We start from the raw sequence: 20,132 nt of genomic DNA, 5'->3' as shown, positions 1-20,132 counted from the left end.
GGTAGTTAAAGGTGAAGTCACTGGTTTAGCCTTGCACAAGTCTCTTAGGTAAAAAATAATAGTTTAAAATGATAATTTCTAAAAAACATAAAATGAGTAACAGACTGGGTGGGCATTCGTAACTACTCGTGTCATTCCGGCAAGCCTGCTTCTTCTTGCAGCATTCGTGACCAACTCGTGTTATTCCGAGACAAGCCGAATAGCGAGGTTACGGAAAGAGGCGAGTGGCGACGAATGTTCTTGTAGGTAAAGGAAAGAGGCGAGTAGTTACGAATGAGACTGCGGTCCTTGTACTGTCCGCTTATCTAGACTTGCCTCTTTAAGGATAGAATTACTATACATCTATGGGCTCAGCATTTGGTACAGCCTTGGAGCAAGGCTAGTGGTCCACTTATCTAGACTTGCCTCTTTAAGGATAGAATTACTATACATCTATGGGCTCAGCATTCAGCACACCCTTGGAGCAAGGCTAGTGGTCCACTTATCTAGACTTGCCTCTTTAAAGGATAGAATTACTATACACCCATGGGCTCAGCATTCAGTACAGCCTTGGAGCAAGGCTAGTGGTCCACTTATCTAGACTTGCCTCTTTAAGGATAGAATTACTACACATCCATGGGCTCAGCATTCAGTACAGCCTTGGAGCAAGGCTAGTGGTCCACTTATCTAGACTTGCCTCTTTAAGGATAGAATTACTATACATCCATGGGTTTAGCATTCAGTACAGCCTTGGAGCAAGGCTAGTGGTCCACTTATCTAGACTTGCCTCTTTAAGGATAGAATTACTATACATCCATGGGCCTAGCATTCAGTACAGCCTTGGAGCAAGGCTAGTGGTCCACTTATCTAGACTTGCCTCTTTAAGGATAGAATTACTATACATCCATGGGTTTAGCATTCAGTACAGCCTTGGAGCAAGGCTAGTGGTCCACTTATCTAGACTTGCCTCTTTAAGGATAGAATTACTTCACATCCATGGGCTCAGCATTCGTTACAGCCTTGGAGCAAGGCTAGTGGTCCACTTATCTAGACTTGCCTCTTTAAGGATAGAATTACTATACATCTATGGGCTCAGCATTCAGTACAGCCTTGGAAGCAAGGCTAGTGGTCCGCTTATCTAGACTTGCCTCTTTAAGGATAGAATTACTATACATCCATGGGCTCAGCATTCAGCACAGCCTTGGAGCAAGGCTAGTGGTCCACTTATCTAGACTTGCCTCTTTAAGGATAGAATTACCTCACATCCATGGGCCTAGCATTCAGTACAGCCTTGGAGCAAGACTAGTGGTCCACTTATCTAGACTTGCCTCTTTAAGGATAGAATTACTATACATCTATGGGCTCAGCATTCAGCACAGCCTTGGAGCAAGGCTAGTGGTCCACTTATCTAGACTTGCCTCTTTATGGATAGAATTACCTCACATCCATGGGCCTAGCATTCAGTACAGCCTTGGAACAAGACTAGTGGTCCACTTATCTAAACTTGCCTCTTTAAGGATAGAATTACTATACACCCATGGGTCTAGCATTCAGTACAGCCTTGGAGCAAGGCTAGTGGTCCACTTATCTAGACTTGCCTCTTTAAGGATAGAATTACTACACATCCATGGGCTCAGCATTCAGTACAGCCTTGGAGCAAGGCTAGTGGTCCACTTATCTAGACTTGCCTCTTTAAGGATAGAATTACTATACATCCATGGGTTTAGCATTCAGTACAGCCTTGGAGCAAGGCTAGTGGTCCACTTATCTAGACTTGCCTCTTTAAGGATAGAATTACTATACATCCATGGGCCTAGCATTCAGTACAGCCTTGGAGCAAGGCTAGTGGTCCACTTATCTAGACTTGCCTCTTTAAGGATAGAATTACTATACATCCATGGGTTTAGCATTCAGTACAGCCTTGGAGCAAGGCTAGTGGTCCACTTATCTAGACTTGCCTCTTTAAGGATAGAATTACTATACATCCATGGGCTCAGCATTCAGTACAGCCTTGGAGCAAGGCTAGTGGTCCACTTATCTAGACTTGCCTCTTTAAGGATAGAATTACTATACATCTATGGGCTCAGCATTCAGTACAGCCTTGGAGCAAGGCTAGTGGTCCGCTTATCTAGACTTGCCTCTTTAAGGATAGAATTACTATACATCCATGGGCTCAGCATTCAGTACAGCCTTGGAGCAAGGCTAGTGGCCCACTTATCTAGACTTGCCTCTTTAAGGATAGAATTACTATACATCTATGGGCTCAGCATTCAGCACAGCCTTGGAGCAAGGCTAGTGGTCCACTTATCTAGACTTGCCTCTTTAAGGATAGAATTACCTCACATCCATGGGCCTAGCATTCAGTACAGCCTTGGAGCAAGACTAGTGGTCCACTTATCTAGACTTGCCTCTTTAAAGGATAGAATTACTATACATCCATGGGCTCAGCATTCGTTACAGCCTTGGAGCAAGGCTATCCCTGATTGTACAAAGTGAGTGATTGGGTGCGTGAGTGTTATGGTGAATAAATGGGTGATTGAGTTTTTCGGATGAGTGAATGGGTGAGTGAGTGGCTGGGTGGGTGTTTGAGTGGGTGAGTGAGTTGGCGGCTAGATGGAGGAGAGCGAGAAGTGATACGCGACACCACCATAATAGGTTTCCGGCACGCAACAATGGACAATGGAAAATATGCAAATGAGGGACGCTAGCAGGAACTACTTTTAAATCTCCTTTCCTTGGTTCAGTGTCTGCTTTACATTTGTTTGTTGTTTAACGCCGGGCTCAGCAATATTCCAGGCTAATGGTGTCAGTCTATAAATAATCGTGACTGGACCGGACAAACCAGTGATCCGCAGCATGGGCATCGATCTACACAATAGGGACACGATGACGTAAGTCAGCGAGCGTGACCATCCGATCCCGCGAGTCGCCTCTTGCAACAAGCATTGTTTGTCGAAGACCAATTCTATCCCGGGGTCTTCACGGATCGTCTGCTTTATAACCAGGTAAGGAATTGACTGTGATATGTTTGGTGATAATGTGAACAAACACGGTTGCTTACAATTAGACACTACATCAACACTGTATTCATGCGCGGTCACTGAAATATGCTTCATTACGTCGCTTTTAGCAATATTTCAGCAATATCACGACGGGGGACACCAGAAATGGGCTTCACACATTGTACTCATGTTTGGAATCGAACTCGGATGTTCAGCGTGACGAGCGGACGCCTTGACCACTAGTCTACCCAATCGCTCTCTTCTGACATGACAACCGTCTCAACAAGAGATTTTATTTACAATTACTATAAGAGTAGGATTTTAGTATCTTGTGATTTTTGTCGTGTTTGAGTGCTCTTTAACGCAAAACACGTCCCAAGTACCGATCACCCACGTCTATAGCCCTTGAGGCGACATCTTCAGCCAACAGCTACCATCAACATATATTTATGGCAGTGATGACGCCACAGCGGAAATCCGTGTAGCCGACACTTCCTCCGTGTTACGAATGGGGTCCTGTTCGTTTGTAATGATTACCTGATAAACAAACTTGGACTTACTAGCACGTAAGTAATATAAATACATGTTTTGAACACATGATATATATCACATATTCTAGTGTGTGATATATTGATTATTCACATGTGCAGTAACACTGAACGCGCATGACAATACAGTGACTATTGAATGGTGCGGCTTGTATACAATACACTGTGAAGAGGGAACTCAACAAGAACAGTATGTGAGCTAATATCGTATGTCCCCAGTACACCAAGATTGTTGTTTAAGGGGATTAAAATGAGGATCGGATTGTCCGTGTATGACCTCGACCACGACGGCACCAATCGTTGCTTTGTCAACTCTTTTATTTACACGCTGTCATAGCGGTTTGCAGTGTAAAACAACACTCGCTCGTCCGCAAATATGACATAGAATGTTGTAATTGCTTGAGTCGCAGACCTTTCATATAGATAGATCAAAGTCCTGAACCAAGTTTCTGTAACTGGTGCTGATCGCTTTGTACAACCGATGGCCTCTTTCTGTACTTCAGAGCCTGCACAATGAAGGTAAGGCTGTGTACTTTAGCATGTGCTGACAAGTAGCTTCATCATGGGTTCAGTTGGGTTTTACGTCACATCGTCATTTTGCAGCCATCATGGACAGATCAACGGAGAAGAGGACCAACCGGGACGAAATCACAAGTGATTCTATTCCAACAAGGCCCAAACGGTTATGTGACGCGGAACAAGAAAGCTGGTTCGGAACACGACCTGGTGATACAGAGCAGAAAGCTGTTCAGGAGCACCTTGGTCTGTCAGGAACTGGAATCATCCCAGATACGTCAGGATGTGTCCCTGGTGGCAGAGATCGTAGGCAGGATTCGGAAGCTGTCCAGGAGCAACTTGGTCTTTCAAGAGGAGGAACTACCACAGGTACATCAGGAGGTGAAAAATAACACAATATATAAAAAAATTGGAAATACTGTCTTCTATGACAGCAGAGGATTTGCTGCACGTAAAGCAGTAGTGCTTTAGACCTAGAGCTTCTATAACTAGATTCAACGACCGTAAACAAACATGCGTAGCTTACATCATTATCGGACAGCGCATATGAAGTCAAATGTTATTCTGGATTTTTTTTTTTTTATGCCTACACTTAATTTATTTCCTGGGTACGCCTTTGCGGGCTAAACATGTCGGCTGATGTATTGTCATAACACCTTGAACGCTAGGTATGTTTTTAAAGAAGGTTCTCAAGTGTTGACCCTTGGGATATGTTAGGTCCATTCATTAGTGGATTGGTCAGGATTCTGATGATGGTGTTTTTAGCACCATGTTCTTAGGTTTCACAGATGAAGAGATCCGGGGTCCGGGCTAGACATGGCCTCCTGCTGCCACCTGACGCTTTCTGATATGACTTACTTTCTGTTCAAATCGTTGCTAAAATCAATAAGCCGCTCAAAACATACTTTCAGGTACTTCACAAACAGAGGCGACATCTGCAGTCAGCAATTATATCACAAGCTGTGACAGACCAACGGTAATAAACGATATTCAATCCGACACTGCAACCATCGCTTCTGAAACTTCATATATCAACAAAGTCATATACAAAGGTATGTATCTATTTCCGTGGTTTTATTATGTCAGTTTTACTATTTGTTTGTTTTTTTCGTAATCAGAAATATACTACATATTATAACGTCAGCAGGTAGCTTAGTGGATAAAGCTTTCGCTCGTCACACCGAAGACCCGGGTTCGATTCCCGACATGGGTACAATGTGTGAAGCCCATTTCTGGTGTCACCCGCCGTGATATTGCTGGAATATTGCTAAACGTGGCGTAAAACTAAACTCACTCACACACTATATTACGTCGACATGTAAATAATCAAGCTGTGACGGTTTTAGGTTGTCGAAACACTGTGCCAAATCTGAAACATAACACAGGTTTCAGGGTTCTGGTGAATGTAAGGGTATTAACGCCTGTTCTCCTATCACACATCACATTTGAATAAACTGAGAAAATGTTTTGCCGTTAACAGGTAGCAATGACCATGCCAAAATTGCTGAGAATCGAGTTTAAAAGACCGACTGACTGACTGAGTGAGTTTATTTTTGGGCTGCTTTTAGCAATATTCCAGGAACATCACGGCGGGGGACACCTGAAATGGGCTCACACATTGTACCCATGTTGGGATTCGAACCCGGGTCTTCAGCGTGACGCTTTAACCACTAAGCTACCCCACAGCCCCGAGTTTAAAAGACATGTATGGGGTTAGTTGTGTAGGCGGTAGCAACATCTTCATACAGAGACCGGATCACCCTGTAACTCTTGACTGTTTAGAAGTTCTCTCCCTTGTGATTAAACTGATAGAAATAACATAGCTAAGACGCGATTCCAGAATAATTCTCTCGCTTGTGAGTGCATAATGAGATGTTAGCCCTGTAAAGGCAGATTATTTCATTCCACGTGTTTTTGAAAACGCATGAAACTTTGGGTTCCAGTGAAAATATGCTCTTAATGATTGGATGATTGGGTGGGATGATGGTTGGTTTCGCTTCGTAGCATAGACTTACGTCTTCATCGTAAAGTAAAAAAGTTGACACTCTTAATTTCTTTCCTTTGTGATAAAGATTTACAGGGTTGACATCTCATTACGCACCCATAAACGAGAGACGTTATTATTTAAGCACGTAGCTAGTTTTTTAAATATATTTCTATCCATAAATTCCCTCTCTTGAGATTACGCGGATAAAAATATGTATGAAGACATAACTATGTGCTTTTATAATAACATATCTCGCTTGTAAGAGCGTAATGAGAGGTTAGCCCTGTAAATGTTGAACCTGTTTGTGTCTACAGATGGAACTACAGAGGCCCACCCATCTCACTTTGAAAACATCGTTGGTGAGTATTTCTGGGCTATTACGATCAAACCTGTGACTCCGCATACTGAGCGATGTACATATTTTGAAACCAGTGTCACCAGATCCGAGAGGACAGAACAGAATTCATTTAAATATTCATTGTTTCAAAGAAGACAGCTATGGTTGTTTTAACAGGGAAATGTTCTTGAGAAACGAATAAGGGTTTGAGTCTTCAAGAGTGAGTGAGTGAGTGAGTGAGTATGGTTTTACGCTGCTTTTAGCAATGTTCCAGCAATATCACGATGGGGACACCAGTAATGGGCTTCACACATTATGTACAGTGTGACGAGTGTGACGAGCGGACGCTTTAACCACTAGGCTACCCCACCGCCCCTCAAGAGTGTATGAGTGAGTGAGCTGGGTTTAACGCCGCTTTGAACAGTAGTCGACCCTCAAGATCCGGATTAGAATCAATCTTCAGTAACCCATGCTTGTCGTAAGAGGCGACTAACGGGATCGGGTGGTCAGGCACGCTGACTGGGTTGACACATGTCATCGGTTCCCAATTGTGTAGATCGATGCTCATGCTGTTGATCACTGGATTGTCTGGTCCAGATTCGAATATTTACAGACCACCGCCATATAGCTGGAATATTTCTGAGTGTGGCGTAAAACTAAACTCACTCACTCACTCACTCACTGAACAGTAGTCAGTTGCATCACGCTGTTTAACCTTAATGATGGAGGAAAGCACTAAGTGATGCAGGTCTCCGATGTTGCCCACGTTGTTGAAATCCACGAGCACGGATGTAGGCCATGTATGTATCTGAATGTTGGTGTCAGCAATGTTCCTAATGTGGCAGATGAATGTCTGAGTTTCACATAGGGCGACAATTACAACATGGAAATTGGATTCAGCCATAGTGTCCCTCTTCGATGACAATCTCAATATCTTAAAACATAACACGGCGATGACAACTGAGGAAGGTAAAAGAAAGTCCATATGTGCCACCGAGCACACAAACAATCGGGTAACACAGTGGCGGATCCTGAGACACCCCGACCCAATACAGAAATAATACCCCACCCCCTCCGATCCCCTCCAAAAACCAAAAACAAACCAAAAGACAAACAAAACAAGACGAAAAAACCAGATAAACAAACTATATCAAAACCAAACCAAACCAAATCAAATCAGACAACAACAAGCCTTTAAATACATTTTGGATTATGATGGTAGGGTATATCAAATTATATATTTGTTTTAAAGTAACACTCAATTCGATGTTTTAGGTTCAACGTGGTTATTGCTCACAAACGTCACCTTAAAGCCGTACATCTCAACCAGAGCCGGGAGGTCCGCCATGCGTAGTCTCAAGCAATGCAAGGTGCTCGTCATAGAAGGAATGTCTGGATCTGGAAAATCTACGCTGGGGCTGCATCTTATGTCCAACATGTCTAAGTTAACCGGAAGGACACCAGTAAAATTGTCGTCATGGAAACAGTGGGATTTAATTCCCCGGAATTCATCCAATGATGACAGCAATTTGAATGGGGGATATATTGTGCTGTTTGATGATATATTTGGCTCGAATAATCTTGATCCACAACAGGTAGAAGCATGTGAGAGATATTTTGATGTGATGTGGCCACATGCTTTAACCGGGCACATAATGTTCATATTTATATCAAGATCAGAAATATCTGCATTGTGTAAGCATCAGTTGAAAAAGTGTGAACTCATCAAGAAAGCACATGTTTTAAACCTGGATGGAATCAAACATTCCTTAACAGCAAATGAGAAAAGGAAAATGTTGAAAACAATATGCAAAATAGATGAAAAGGATATGGATGACATTGTGGATATAGATATATCTCTTGGATTTCCCCAGTGCTGTACCTATTTTGCAAATAGTAAGGGTGCACAGAAGAAAGGGGTTGCTTTTTTTGAAAAGCCTCATGAATTTATTCTGGAGGATGTAGATATCCTACAGGAATGTGACGGTGCTGGCTACCTGGTCCTCCTGCTTGTGTTAATGACTGGCGGGAACTTAGGCAATGAACAGCTTGACCCTCTAAAATGTCAAATAAAACCACTGATAGCCAACCTCCGGGAATGTTGTAACAATATCTCAGACAGTCTTACACTCTGTGACATAGCTAAGAAGTCAGACTCTCTGTGTGGCATGTACCTTCATTGCTCGGACGATGGATATCAGTTTCAGCACCAGTCTGTGTTTGACGCCGTTTTCGTCAGCATTTCAAAGAGGTATCCTGATATATGCATTGACATTTGTCCAACGAACATGTTGGTAGAGTTAGTTAGAACTAGCTTAACAGACACAGACACATCTGACAGTATGTTGTGTCTGTCAGACCAGTATTTTCCTGCATTTGCTGGTCGAATTACAGAGCTTCTTATGTCTGAAGACTATGTTGATATTCTGTGCCACCCCTCTTTCCACCACGAGGAATTCGTGCACCAGCTGTTAGAAACATGGACTGGTGATAAGATGACAAGTCTTCTGAAACAGGAACACAACTCCACAACTGTAACCTCTCCACACCCATTTATGATAGAAGGTACAGTGCAGTTGTTTTCATACTGTACACTCTTCTCTGCTGTCGTTCTGAAAAAGATTGCTAATGTCTTCAACTATGTCAAAACACGAATCACAAATGTTCCACTCGACCTTCCTAACTGCTTGGCATGTGCTATATACACAGACGACACAAGTGCTGCTTTGGATCTGCTTAGGATGGGAACAGTTGCTGATGAGAGCTGTTTAAGGGCGTACTGTCAATCTGAATGTATGGAAGAAAACATAACTGACGCAATCCGTTCTTATGTGTGGAACAAGCTGGAAAGCATAAGTGATCTCGGGGATCTGTTCGGCCTTGCTGTGATGTCTGGTCATTCTCCTGCAGTAGATATGCTTGTCGCCAAGCTGCAAGAAAATAAAAGCTCCAAGATGTTCAAGAAGTGTTTGGAAACACTTCTGATGGATCTAGGCAGAACACCTCCTGCCGAAAGAAGTCCTGCTTTGAGACATGGCAAAGACGCCTCTCGTTATCTCGGTGTTGTGCAATCATTGTTTTCAACAGGATGCCACAGTGACACAAGTTATCTGGTGTGGTTGTCAGCAGGCCACCCAGATGATGCAATTCTTAGATTCTTCCTTGCACAGCCGGATGTTAATCCTTTGAAGACTTACAGGGATTACAAGTATGAGAGGAAAACTACAGCCTTACAGGAAGCAGCAGCGTATGGTGGCGAAGACAACGTGCAGAAACTCCTGAAATATTTCAAGGAGAAGGACATATCTCCGGCAGAGTTCCTGAATCGATCACAATCTCATTCAGACTATTTTGAAGGAGAAAATGCATTTGACGAAGCTTTCAAGCATGAGAATTTTAATTGCCTAAAACACCTTATAAAGTCAGAATCTGATGTAAGACAAAGGGATTATCTGGGGAGCACACTGCTTCACCGAGCTGCTGAGGCAATGCATCTTGAAACCTTGGAAACACTGCTAGAAAAAGGAGCATGTGTGTCTGATAAGGACAAATGGGGCTTCACAGCTTTTACGCATCTTTACAATGAAGCACTTGGGGATCTCTTCTTTAAAGAAGACCTGCAACAATCCTATTTGGAATCAGTTCAAATCCTTACCAAGGCAGGGAGTGATGTCAACGAAAAGGACAGAAATGGCGAGACCTGTCTCCATAAGGCCGCAAGGTATGGAGATGTGGACACTATGAGATATCTGTGTGAGAAAAGTGCAAATCTAAACCAGACTGACACAGAAGGAAGAACACCGTTGCACAACGCCATAGACAAATGTGATCTGGACACAATCAGATATCTTGTTTCTAAAGGTGCCAGTGTCGAAGCAATAGACAGCGGTGGAAGAAATGTGATTCATTTTGCTGCAAGTTCAAGAATGGACCCTCTGGAGAAAATCATTTACTTTAAGGACACCCATAACATATCCGTGCATGTAGAGGATAGTCTAGGTAGGACAGTCTTGTTCTATGCTGTAGAGTCTGGAGATGAGGAGGTTGTGGAACTGTTTGTAGATATGGGATTGGACACCAATACTCAAGACAACGAGGGAACATCACTCCTGCATATTGCATGCGGAAAGACCCAAACTCACTCAGAAGTATTTTCATATAAAGTAATTGATTCATACATTGTGAATTTTCTGTTAGAAAAGGGTACTGATCAATTCCTTCAAGATAAAAATGAGTGTTTTCCATTGCACTATTTAGCCAAACAAACTGGTAGGGGGCAAGATTTGTATTTACTGATCGAGAAAGGTGCTGATCCAAATGCAAGAGACTGCAACAACTGCACTCCCCTACACTATGCAGTATTGGACGATGGTGTTGAAGAAAACATTGAAATCCTTCTGGAAAAGGGTGCTGATCTGGATGCCCGAGATAAAGATGGCTGTACACCCTTACATGTTGCAGCAAGAGAGAGTGATGGAGGAGATACCACCAGGCTGCTCCTGGAAAAAGGAGCCGATTTAAATGCACGGAACAACCAAGGATGCACCCCATTACACTGTGCAGCTGACGAAAGCGACTGTGAGGACACTGTTGAATTGTTTCTAGACCAAGGTGCGGATCCTTGTACTCAAGACAAAGAAGGTCATATTCCTTTGCATTATGCAACACAGAAGGGATGTGAAGAAAGTATGGAGGTGCTGCTGCAGAAGGATGCTGGTCTGTCTACACGAGATATGCATGGGCGTACCCCCTTACATTACGCTGCAAAACAGTATTGTGGTACAGGGCCAATGGAGCTGCTCTTAGATAGAGGCGCTGACCCTCTAGTACGTGATGCAGGTGGTTGTACTCCGTTACACTATGCAGCTGAGCAGTATGGCTATGAAGCGTATGTTGAGGTACTCATTGAGAGGGAAGCTGACGTTAATTTACAAGACAATGATGGCTTGACGCCATTACATTATGCAGCAAGGCACAAAAGGTGTAAACGTACGGTGGAAATCCTCCTACAGAACGGCGCTGATCCGAGAGTAGAAGACAAGGAGGGTTCTACTCCCCTGCAATATGCAATCAAAGCAAGTGACTGTTCTGCTACTGTAAAGTTACTTCAGGATTTTAATTCTCAAACTTGAACCAGAACAAGACGTGTCTTTTATCAGAGTTATAACATGGAAGGCACGAGTGAAGTTTTCAAAAAGACAATGTAAAGCAAATGTAAAATGACATCGTCATTTTTATGCTCAGACGGGAGCATAAACGTGAAATAGAGATTCAGAGTGTTAACCCCACCCACTCACTCACTCACCCGTGAAGATCCAGGTTAGAATTGGTCTTCAGTAACCCGTGCTTGCCGTAAGAGGCGACTAACGGATCGGATGGTCAGGCTCGCTGACTTGGTTGACACATGTCATCGTATCCCAATTGCGTAGATCGATGCTCATACTGTTGATCACTGGATTGTCTGGTCCAGACTCGATTATTTACAGGCCCTATAGCTGGAATACTGCTGAGTGTGGCGTTAAACAACAACCAACCAACGGATCAGGGTGTTAACATTTGAAAGCCATTAGTAAAGTTTTTAAAGAGATTAATTTCGGCCAGGCTGAGGACATTTCCATTTGATGCATCCATAACTAAAAAATGTTCAATGCTGGTCCCTTTTTACATGCACGATATTATTATATGATATATTCTCATGTTCTTTTCGGAAGAACACCTGACTTAACTGTGCAAGTGTGTCACTGGTTGGGCAGGATTCGCGAACATCTGATGCCAGCGCTATTTGACAATGCTTCCCATGTACATGCTCATGGTGTAATCGGAGCCTTCAATCGACTCAGTTTAACAGAGGTATCAATATGGAAAGAAATGTATCACTTTATCTTTCAATGTATATTTAGAAGTTCGTGTTTGATGTTAGTGAGATGAATTGCTCGGTGGGCATGCTTGATGTCCCGAGAATGTGTTGCTAAAAGGAAATACGTGACAGGACGAAGGGAGACAGTGTGTGACTTCTCTCAGTGACCCAAGACATGGCTTGTCGGCCTACATAAATATGGAACAAGGCAGAGGTAAAATGCATCAAATATAGTAGTGTAAATGTTAATAATATTTGGTCATTTGTCGGATCAATATTTCATATTTAGTGGCATAATACAGAACGAAAAGCCTTAAACGTTGGATGGTGAAAACACTCGGTTAACCAAACCAATTTCGGATGTGACCACCGATTGCGTTGATACATGTGAGGCGACAGAGACCCGGCGACTGGACACAGTTTTGGGAATGTGGCTCCAAGCATCATCCAGATATGGTACAACAACCGTGTCTAGGATGTCAGTGAAGTGTCGTTGTCCATTCAGATTTTGTCTGGTAGTCACAAGATCAAATTTACAGTCATGTGAGAGGCACCCACACCATCAATGACACCTGGCCAAGATATTCTGTTGTCCATATATATAGTGTTTCTGTTACTAAACCCGAGCTCGGCCATTTATTGTGAACAGAAATTGACTCTCGTCCGACCAGTGGACCCTCCCAGTGACGTCAACCTTGACAAAATGCTAGTGGTGCTGCTTTGTGTTCTGGGGATAACAACGGACCTCTGATAGCTCGCCTGGCTCCATGACCGAGTTTAGGCGATTTCGAACCATTCTGTTGGACAATCGACAATGTGGATGCCACTCTGTTTTTAACACACCACATGATATGAACGGATGAAGTCTAAAAATGGCTGTATCCTCCCTAGCAGCTGTCACATGTGGTCGACTTAAACGCTGACGGTCCTAGTTTGCTGTTTTGTCGATGGATGATAGCCTACATCTCTAACAATGACCTTCAATGCTTTCCGCATACAAATAACTTGTCATCTGTGGTTGGCATTACGCATACACATAACTTGCCATCAGCAGTTGAGAAGACTCCACATTTGCCCATTAACAACGAATTCAAGTTATCGAGTTGTAAGAACAGTTTACTGAAACTTTATATTTGCTTAATGACAGGTGCACATATTCATGCTCGCCTTTGATCGTAGCATGTGCATATTTAAAATCAATGGTGGGTCAGCATACTCATACAAAGAAACATAAATGATATATGGGGGTTAACATCGTAAGTGTTGCGATATTTCTTTCCATGTGTATACATAATAGACCAATGATTATAATTGTGAATCTATAAGCTGTTAAACTAACAATAACAAGTCCGTATTCTGATTATCCAGATATTACATATATGTAGCAGGATTTCGACAAAGCCCCCTTTTCCACCATGGCAAAATATCAGGAATGGTTTTCCTGTGGTGTGTGATATCTCTCAGTCTCCTGCACAACTCACACAATGGTTCCTGCTCGTAATAACTTTCCAGGTACCACGAGCCTGCTAAAAAGAAAAGATACTCCTCATTTTGATAATAATACTGTTCCTTGCGCTTAAGGATATCGATATATCTGTCAGTGTTGTTGTTCAAGAACCACAAGTAATCAGCCAGTTCTTTGGGGGACTTGAAATTATCCACATTCAGGTAAGTTTTAGGCGGAGCATCACGAGAGTAGTCTCCCCCTCCTCGAACAACCGTCACAAGGTCAAGGTTAAAGTAACTGAAGAACTTCTCACTGATATAATCAAGACAGAAATTGTTTTCAAATGCCAAATAAAACTTGTACGTTTCATTCAGATGTGCCATCCAGTCTTTATTTCTGTCTCTCTTAAAAACCCTCTTTCCACAAAATCCATAAATATCAACCTGGATGTGCTTCTGCAGCTCCTTGACGTATGAACGTCTCTTGCTCCAGTCTTCACAATTACTCACCATCCATGCTACAAGACCAGTCTTCTTCTCAACAATGCTGGTATAGTTCTTGACAGGGATGTTTTGTCTTCTTCTGAGTACTCCATAGGGTCGAAATATGTCCGAGTCGTGTCTAAAAGTCATAGTCCAGTTGAAAGAAGAAGACCATGGTTTTCTATAATACGGTGTGCTGTAGGCCCTCACGTATGGGACGTCGCTGTTGTGGAAGATCCACACCTGACCTGGTTTCCGAGGGGGAAGGGCACCTTCGATATACTGTGAGTTAAATATGACAGCATCACTTTCTGGAAGAAATGTTCTATTTCGCGTCACGAAACAGTTCGACTCTGGGCATGCAGGTAAGGGAACTTTGCTTGTAATATTTTTGGGTATATACCTCGGTGGAAAGTACCAGAGAATCGTCTTGGGAGAATTAAAGGTTTCTTCTGTTTTGTTTTTTATCACGTCGTTTGTAAGATTCCACTTGTTCTGTTTCTGAAATTGGTGACGTAATTTGGTTCTCCCTTGCATCCCGATGACATTAACCGTTCCATAGTGATACAACACTACCGGAAGTCCGACTACTACCGCTGATATTGTAATTATCAACCGGAAGGTGCTGAAAAGACACGGAGATATATGAGCAGCAGTGATAGGCTTGTCAGATATGCTTCTTCTTTTTTAAGTTAACCTCTTTCGCAAAACTGAGTTGGCGGGAAGGGGGGTATTTTTGGGTTTCCCCAAGTAAGTGACAAATGTATAAAGTTAATTCAATTCAAATGTACTTTACCTCTTTGCACGACAACCAAGAAACTTCAAAAAGTTCAAAGTCCATGACTATTGATGCTAGACAAGTTGACAAAAGGATGACATATGAAATTTGTCACACATGCACACGCACGCACGTGCGCATGCACACAGAGAAGGCATGATATTCGTCTGTTAGGTATCAACATTATAAGAAGGTACTCACAATTTTGTCATTGTTGGTGATGCTGTGTGTAACGAGTTCCAACCACACCGTTAACGCAGACAGGCATCCAATGATAACCAATCACGATGGCTGCAACAGATGATCAGTTTTTGAAGTTCTCCTGCAGCACAGATTCCACACTGTCAGCCCTCTGCCTGATACCCCTCAATAGCCTCAGTTGTCCAGAATCTGTCAATGCCGTCAGGAATCAATATTGAAACTGGCCCTTCGTCCCACTGTGTTACAAAACGAAATTGTGCAGCGCGGTTTGCTTCCACGTCAACGTCAGGCACGCCGCTCTGTGTGTCGACAGCATCTGAGGTTCAGAAGAGATGACAAGGACGGTTGAACGTGTTAATGTGTAAGTTAATACAATAGATTAACCAGAAATCTCCCTAAAAGAAGTCGGTGTCAAACCAACTAACCACAAAATGTTTTACAACTAACGATTGTATTATAAAATTAATTGTATAAAAATAAATAAAACTTCCTGCAAAGGAATCACAATACAGTCCGTAAAGGAACCGGGTTTGAAACCAACAAACAACAAACAAATGTAATGTAATGAACAGTCCTTTAAAATTAAATAAGTTCACAAAGCAATACAATTGTATACACAGGTATCACTATGACAGTGCAAAATAGAGTGGTAGTAGTCTAGACCATTCGCTTTGTGTACCTCTGAGAAGTGTAAATTGGCATGGCTCGCACGGCTGAAAGCTATGAATACGCAATGCCATTTAGAAAGTGGTCAAATGTAAGACATGTTATAATTTGGGATTACACTTTCTCATTAAAGTACAGATTCTAGTACTTTTGTTAGGTTGGGTCACATCCGGGATTCGAACCCACACCCTCAGAGTCAGGGACCTATTCGTCTCGGTATCTGAGTGAGTGAGTCTAGTTTTACACCGCTTTTATCAATATTCCAGCAGTATAACGGCAGAGGACACCAGAAATGGGCTTCACACATTGTACCCATGTGGGAAATCGAACCCGGGTCTTTGGCGTGACGAGCGACCACTTTAACCTCTAGGCTACCCCACCGCCCCTGGTATCTGAGTGGGTTTGACGGCTGAATTTGTCTGCTGTCTCAATCTGCCGTTGTACGATGACCTCAATGTTCACCAGAACACTGTCAGTCGTTTACACAACGAACCATGCCCTGTGCTGTGAGGACTACATCGACGGGTCCAGAGGTGCAATAAATCTACAAAACTGGCAACGTGTCTGGTTCAGTGACGAGTCACGCATTCTGCCACAGAGCCGTGGCGGAAGAGTACGTGTCTATCAACGTCGAAATGAACGTTTTGCCAAGAATTACTTCAACCAGGTTGACCGATATGGTGGTGGTAAGGTCATGATGAGGGGAGCCATTTCCTACACGCAGAAATCTTACTTTGTGCGCATTCAGGGCAATTTAACTGTTATAAATTCGGTACGGAGGCGAAATCTTAAGGATTCCGATCATTGACCGCCACAGGGAGTTGTTCCATCAAGGGTTAGGGTCTCACACAGCAAATGGAACTATTAAGTATCTTAAATTCAGTATTCGGAATGAGAACATCACAGTAATTCCATGGCCTTCCACATCGCCCGACCTCAACCCCATCGAGCATTAGTGAGATGACCTCGACCGACGCGTACGTGAACGTCAACCGGCGCCCCAGACGTTAGATCAACTGTCGCATGCATTGCAAGAGGAATGGGCCAGATTTCTACATAGTCGAATTCAAAGACTTATTTAGTGAGTGAGTGAGTGAGTATAGTTTACGCCGCTTTTAGCCATATTCCAGCAGTCCACGCCGGGACGGTGCAGAGCAGTAGTTGTGGATCATGGTGCTCACAACAGACACTGAGGAATGCAAGAGGAATGGGCCAGATTTCTACATAGTCGAATTCAAAGACTTATTTAGTGAGTGAGTGAGTTTAGTTTACGCCGCTTTTAGCCATATTCCAGCAGTCCATGCCGAGACGGTGCAGAGCAGTAGTGGTGGATCATGGTGGCCACAACAGACACTGAGGACAACGCCAAACTGGGAACAGACGCCTTCACGTATTGAATCTTATATCAGCTATACATGTTAACAGGCATTCGATCTTTTATACTGTGAGGGGGCGGTGGGGTAGTCTAGTGGTTAAAGCGTTGGCTCGTCACGCCGATGACCCGGGTTCGAATACCCACATGGGTACAATGAGTGAAGCCCATTTCTGGTGTCCCCCGCCGTGATATTGCTGATTGCTAAAAGCGGCGTAAAACCAAACTCAGTCAGTTATACTGTGAGATTTGGCTGCAACTGATCAAGAATTGGATGTGTTATCTCCCTTTAAAGTTAAGAGATTAAATTCGTTAAAATGCACCCATGCGTTTCTTTTTTGGACAATATATTTGAACGACTACGTTAAAGCAATTCGTGTTTAAGCTGTTCTGTGTCGTATATAACGACATGAGGAATGGAACATTTTACATAATCAAATTCTTATACATAGTGATAACACATCAAACTACAGAACGATTGGCTGTTGTAACCTATTCTGTGAGCGCGTATGGGAGGTTAATCTACTCATACAATATTTGATCGGCGGATTGTCGGAAAATATGGAATAACTGACCTGCATATACTTTCCACATTGCTTGACGTAGTTGTGAACTGATCTTGTGACTAATCTACTGTGTGCTACTTCACTGTAAGAGAATCTAAACTGTTTACTTATCTAACACGTTGAAGGATAAGACTAAATGGACTAATCCATGGACCGGGGATATACATACAGATGTCGGGACATAGAACAGAATTGTTGGTTTGAACATTAAAGACCCTTGAGGAGAGTGAGTGAGTGAGTGACTGACTGAGTACGCCGCTTTTTGCAATATTCCAGCAAAATCACGGCGGGGGACAGCAGAAAGGGCTTCACGCGTTGTACCCATGTGAGGTTTCGAACGCGGGTTTTCGGCGTGACGAGCGAACGCTTTAACCACTAGGCCAGCCCACCTTACGGGACAAGACGACACAATACCCAGGGAACATTACTGGATGGAGTCTAAGTATTATACGGTCATTCAGAACTAGCATGTAGTTCATGTGGTGCGGGGGTGGTGGGGTAGCTTAGTGTTTAAAGCGTTGGCTCGTCACGCCGAAAACCCGGGTTCGAATCCCCACATGGGTACAATGTGTGAAGCCCATTTCTGGTGTCCCCCGCCGTGATGTTGCTGGAATATTGCTAAAAGCGGCGTAAAACCAAACTCAGTCAGTCAGTCAGTCATGTGGTGCGGATTCCATAAAGTGCTTCAAATAGACAATAATTACAAAAGAAATGAGAAGTTAAGACAGAATAAGTTTTCTTACCTTGAGACAAGAGAGGAGAGAGCTGTGAGTCCTCAAGTTTATTCAAGCTAGGATCCTTGGACACCTACACGTTTATTAACAATTTCTCTGATGTTACAATTTCAAGATGACGCATCTGCCCCATGGCGTCAAAGTGCGGACCGGATGGTAAGAACATAATCTCGGTATTGCCTAACCAGAGTTGATTTTAATTATAGTGAAGCCACGGTCACCCATGGACCAGCTGGTAACTAAATATCTATCAGCGCTTGACCATGGCATTTACGACAGGAGGACGGGGTGGAGAGATGAGAAAGATGACAATCTCAATATTGTTTAACAAAAGTTGATTTTTAATTACAGCTTGGTCGATTGTCAAACACACACCTGCTAGGGAGGGTGTATCTATCTGCTCTTGACTGTGAGATGTACAAGAGAAGAAAAGCCGGTAACGTCAGCTCACTGACTTTATCTTTGATTAATTAAGTTAAGGTTATCGTGAACACGTTATATAACTGACTGCTGGTGTGCTGGACAAGCAATGCTACAAACGGGACACACTGTGCACAGCAGCTTGAAATATACGGTCTTTCCTTTGTTAAGAATGTTCTCAAATATCCCAAAGTTTTCCTTTCTTCCTTTGGCAAGAGGTCTTTCCAATACGCTCGTCCTACTTTGTCGAATTCTCCCTCTCTCCATATAAAGCAGTCTCCCACATTGGAAACTTTCAAAATTAAGGTGAAAACTATCCTTTTCCCAAAAGCCTTTTTCGAAAATCAGTCTTTTAGTCATCAATTTCAATGCATTCTTATTTAACTATTATATCCATTTGTATATATTGAGTGAGTGAGTGACCTGCATCGCTTAGTGCTTTCCTCCATCATTAAGGTTAAACACCGTGATGCAACTGACTACTGTTCAGTGAGTGAGTGAGTGAGTTAAGTTTTACGCCGCACTCAACAATATTCCAGCTATATGGCGGCGGTCTGTAAATAATCGAGTCTGGACCAGAAAATCCAGTGATCAACAGCATGAGCAACGATCTCCGCAATTGGGAACCGATGACATGTGTCAACCAAGTCAAACAGCCTGACCACTTTGTATGTATTGTATGCGTTTATGTAGCGCCTTGAGCATCTACCAGTCGGTGGATATCCATTATTATTATATGAAACATGTAAAAATGTATCAAGAAATATATGTCACTGTAATACTTTCTTAATTTAAACATTTCAATACAGCGACGCCGACAGAACATGTGGTTTCGGTCATGAGTTTGTTGGAGGGAGTAGTGCCTTGACGTGAGAGACTGCAAATGTAGTAGTGATAAGATATAAAGCGTTGCGAAAGCTACAACAAAAGCAAGAAAGTGCTGATCGTAAACCCTCCTACCTCTCCCGTTGTTGGTCTGCAGAAATACCAGCGTTAGGAAACAGTTGTGATTGTGTGTTGGTCACTCTTTTGACAGAGTGAGTGAGTGAGTTAGGTTTTACGCCGCTTTTAGCAATAGTCCAGCAGTATAACGACGGGTGACACAGGAAATGGGTTCCACACATTGTACCAATGTGGGGAATCGATCCCGGGTCTTCGGCGTAACGAGCCAACGATTTAACCACTAGGCTACCCCACCGCCCATCTATCCATTGACATGTACACACACGCCTGCATTTAC

At 43.0% G+C, this 20,132-nt stretch overlaps 2 protein-coding genes across 2 annotated transcripts; one reads left to right on the top strand and one right to left on the bottom strand.

Moving 5' to 3' along the window:
* The first annotated feature begins 3,870 nt into the window (after positions 1-3,870).
* Positions 3,871-11,684, top strand: LOC124271837. The gene is made up of 5 exons (XM_046706987.1): positions 3,871-4,048; positions 4,133-4,414; positions 4,957-5,097; positions 6,347-6,391; positions 7,645-11,684. Exons 2-5 carry the CDS (start codon positions 4,138-4,140, stop codon positions 11,499-11,501), a joined length of 4,320 nt encoding a protein of 1,439 aa, XP_046562943.1. The 5' UTR covers positions 3,871-4,048; positions 4,133-4,137; the 3' UTR covers positions 11,502-11,684.
* Positions 11,685-12,915: 1,231 nt separating this feature from the next.
* Positions 12,916-14,305, bottom strand: LOC124271851 (glycoprotein 3-alpha-L-fucosyltransferase A-like). Its single transcript, XM_046707002.1, has 2 exons — positions 13,791-14,305; positions 12,916-13,054 (listed from the first exon to the last, which is right to left on the bottom strand). The coding sequence occupies exons 1-2, from the start codon at positions 14,303-14,305 to the stop codon at positions 12,916-12,918; spliced, it is 654 nt and encodes a 217-aa protein (XP_046562958.1).
* Between the last annotated feature and the right edge of the window lie 5,827 nt (positions 14,306-20,132).

This window comes from Haliotis rubra, unplaced genomic scaffold (assembly GCF_003918875.1).
Source record: "Haliotis rubra isolate DU_JTF1 unplaced genomic scaffold, ASM391887v1 Scf164, whole genome shotgun sequence".
NCBI lineage: Eukaryota > Metazoa > Mollusca > Gastropoda > Lepetellida > Haliotidae > Haliotis > Haliotis rubra.
The sequence above is the reverse complement of the archived record's forward strand: the minus strand, read 5'-3'. Positions and strand labels throughout refer to the sequence as shown.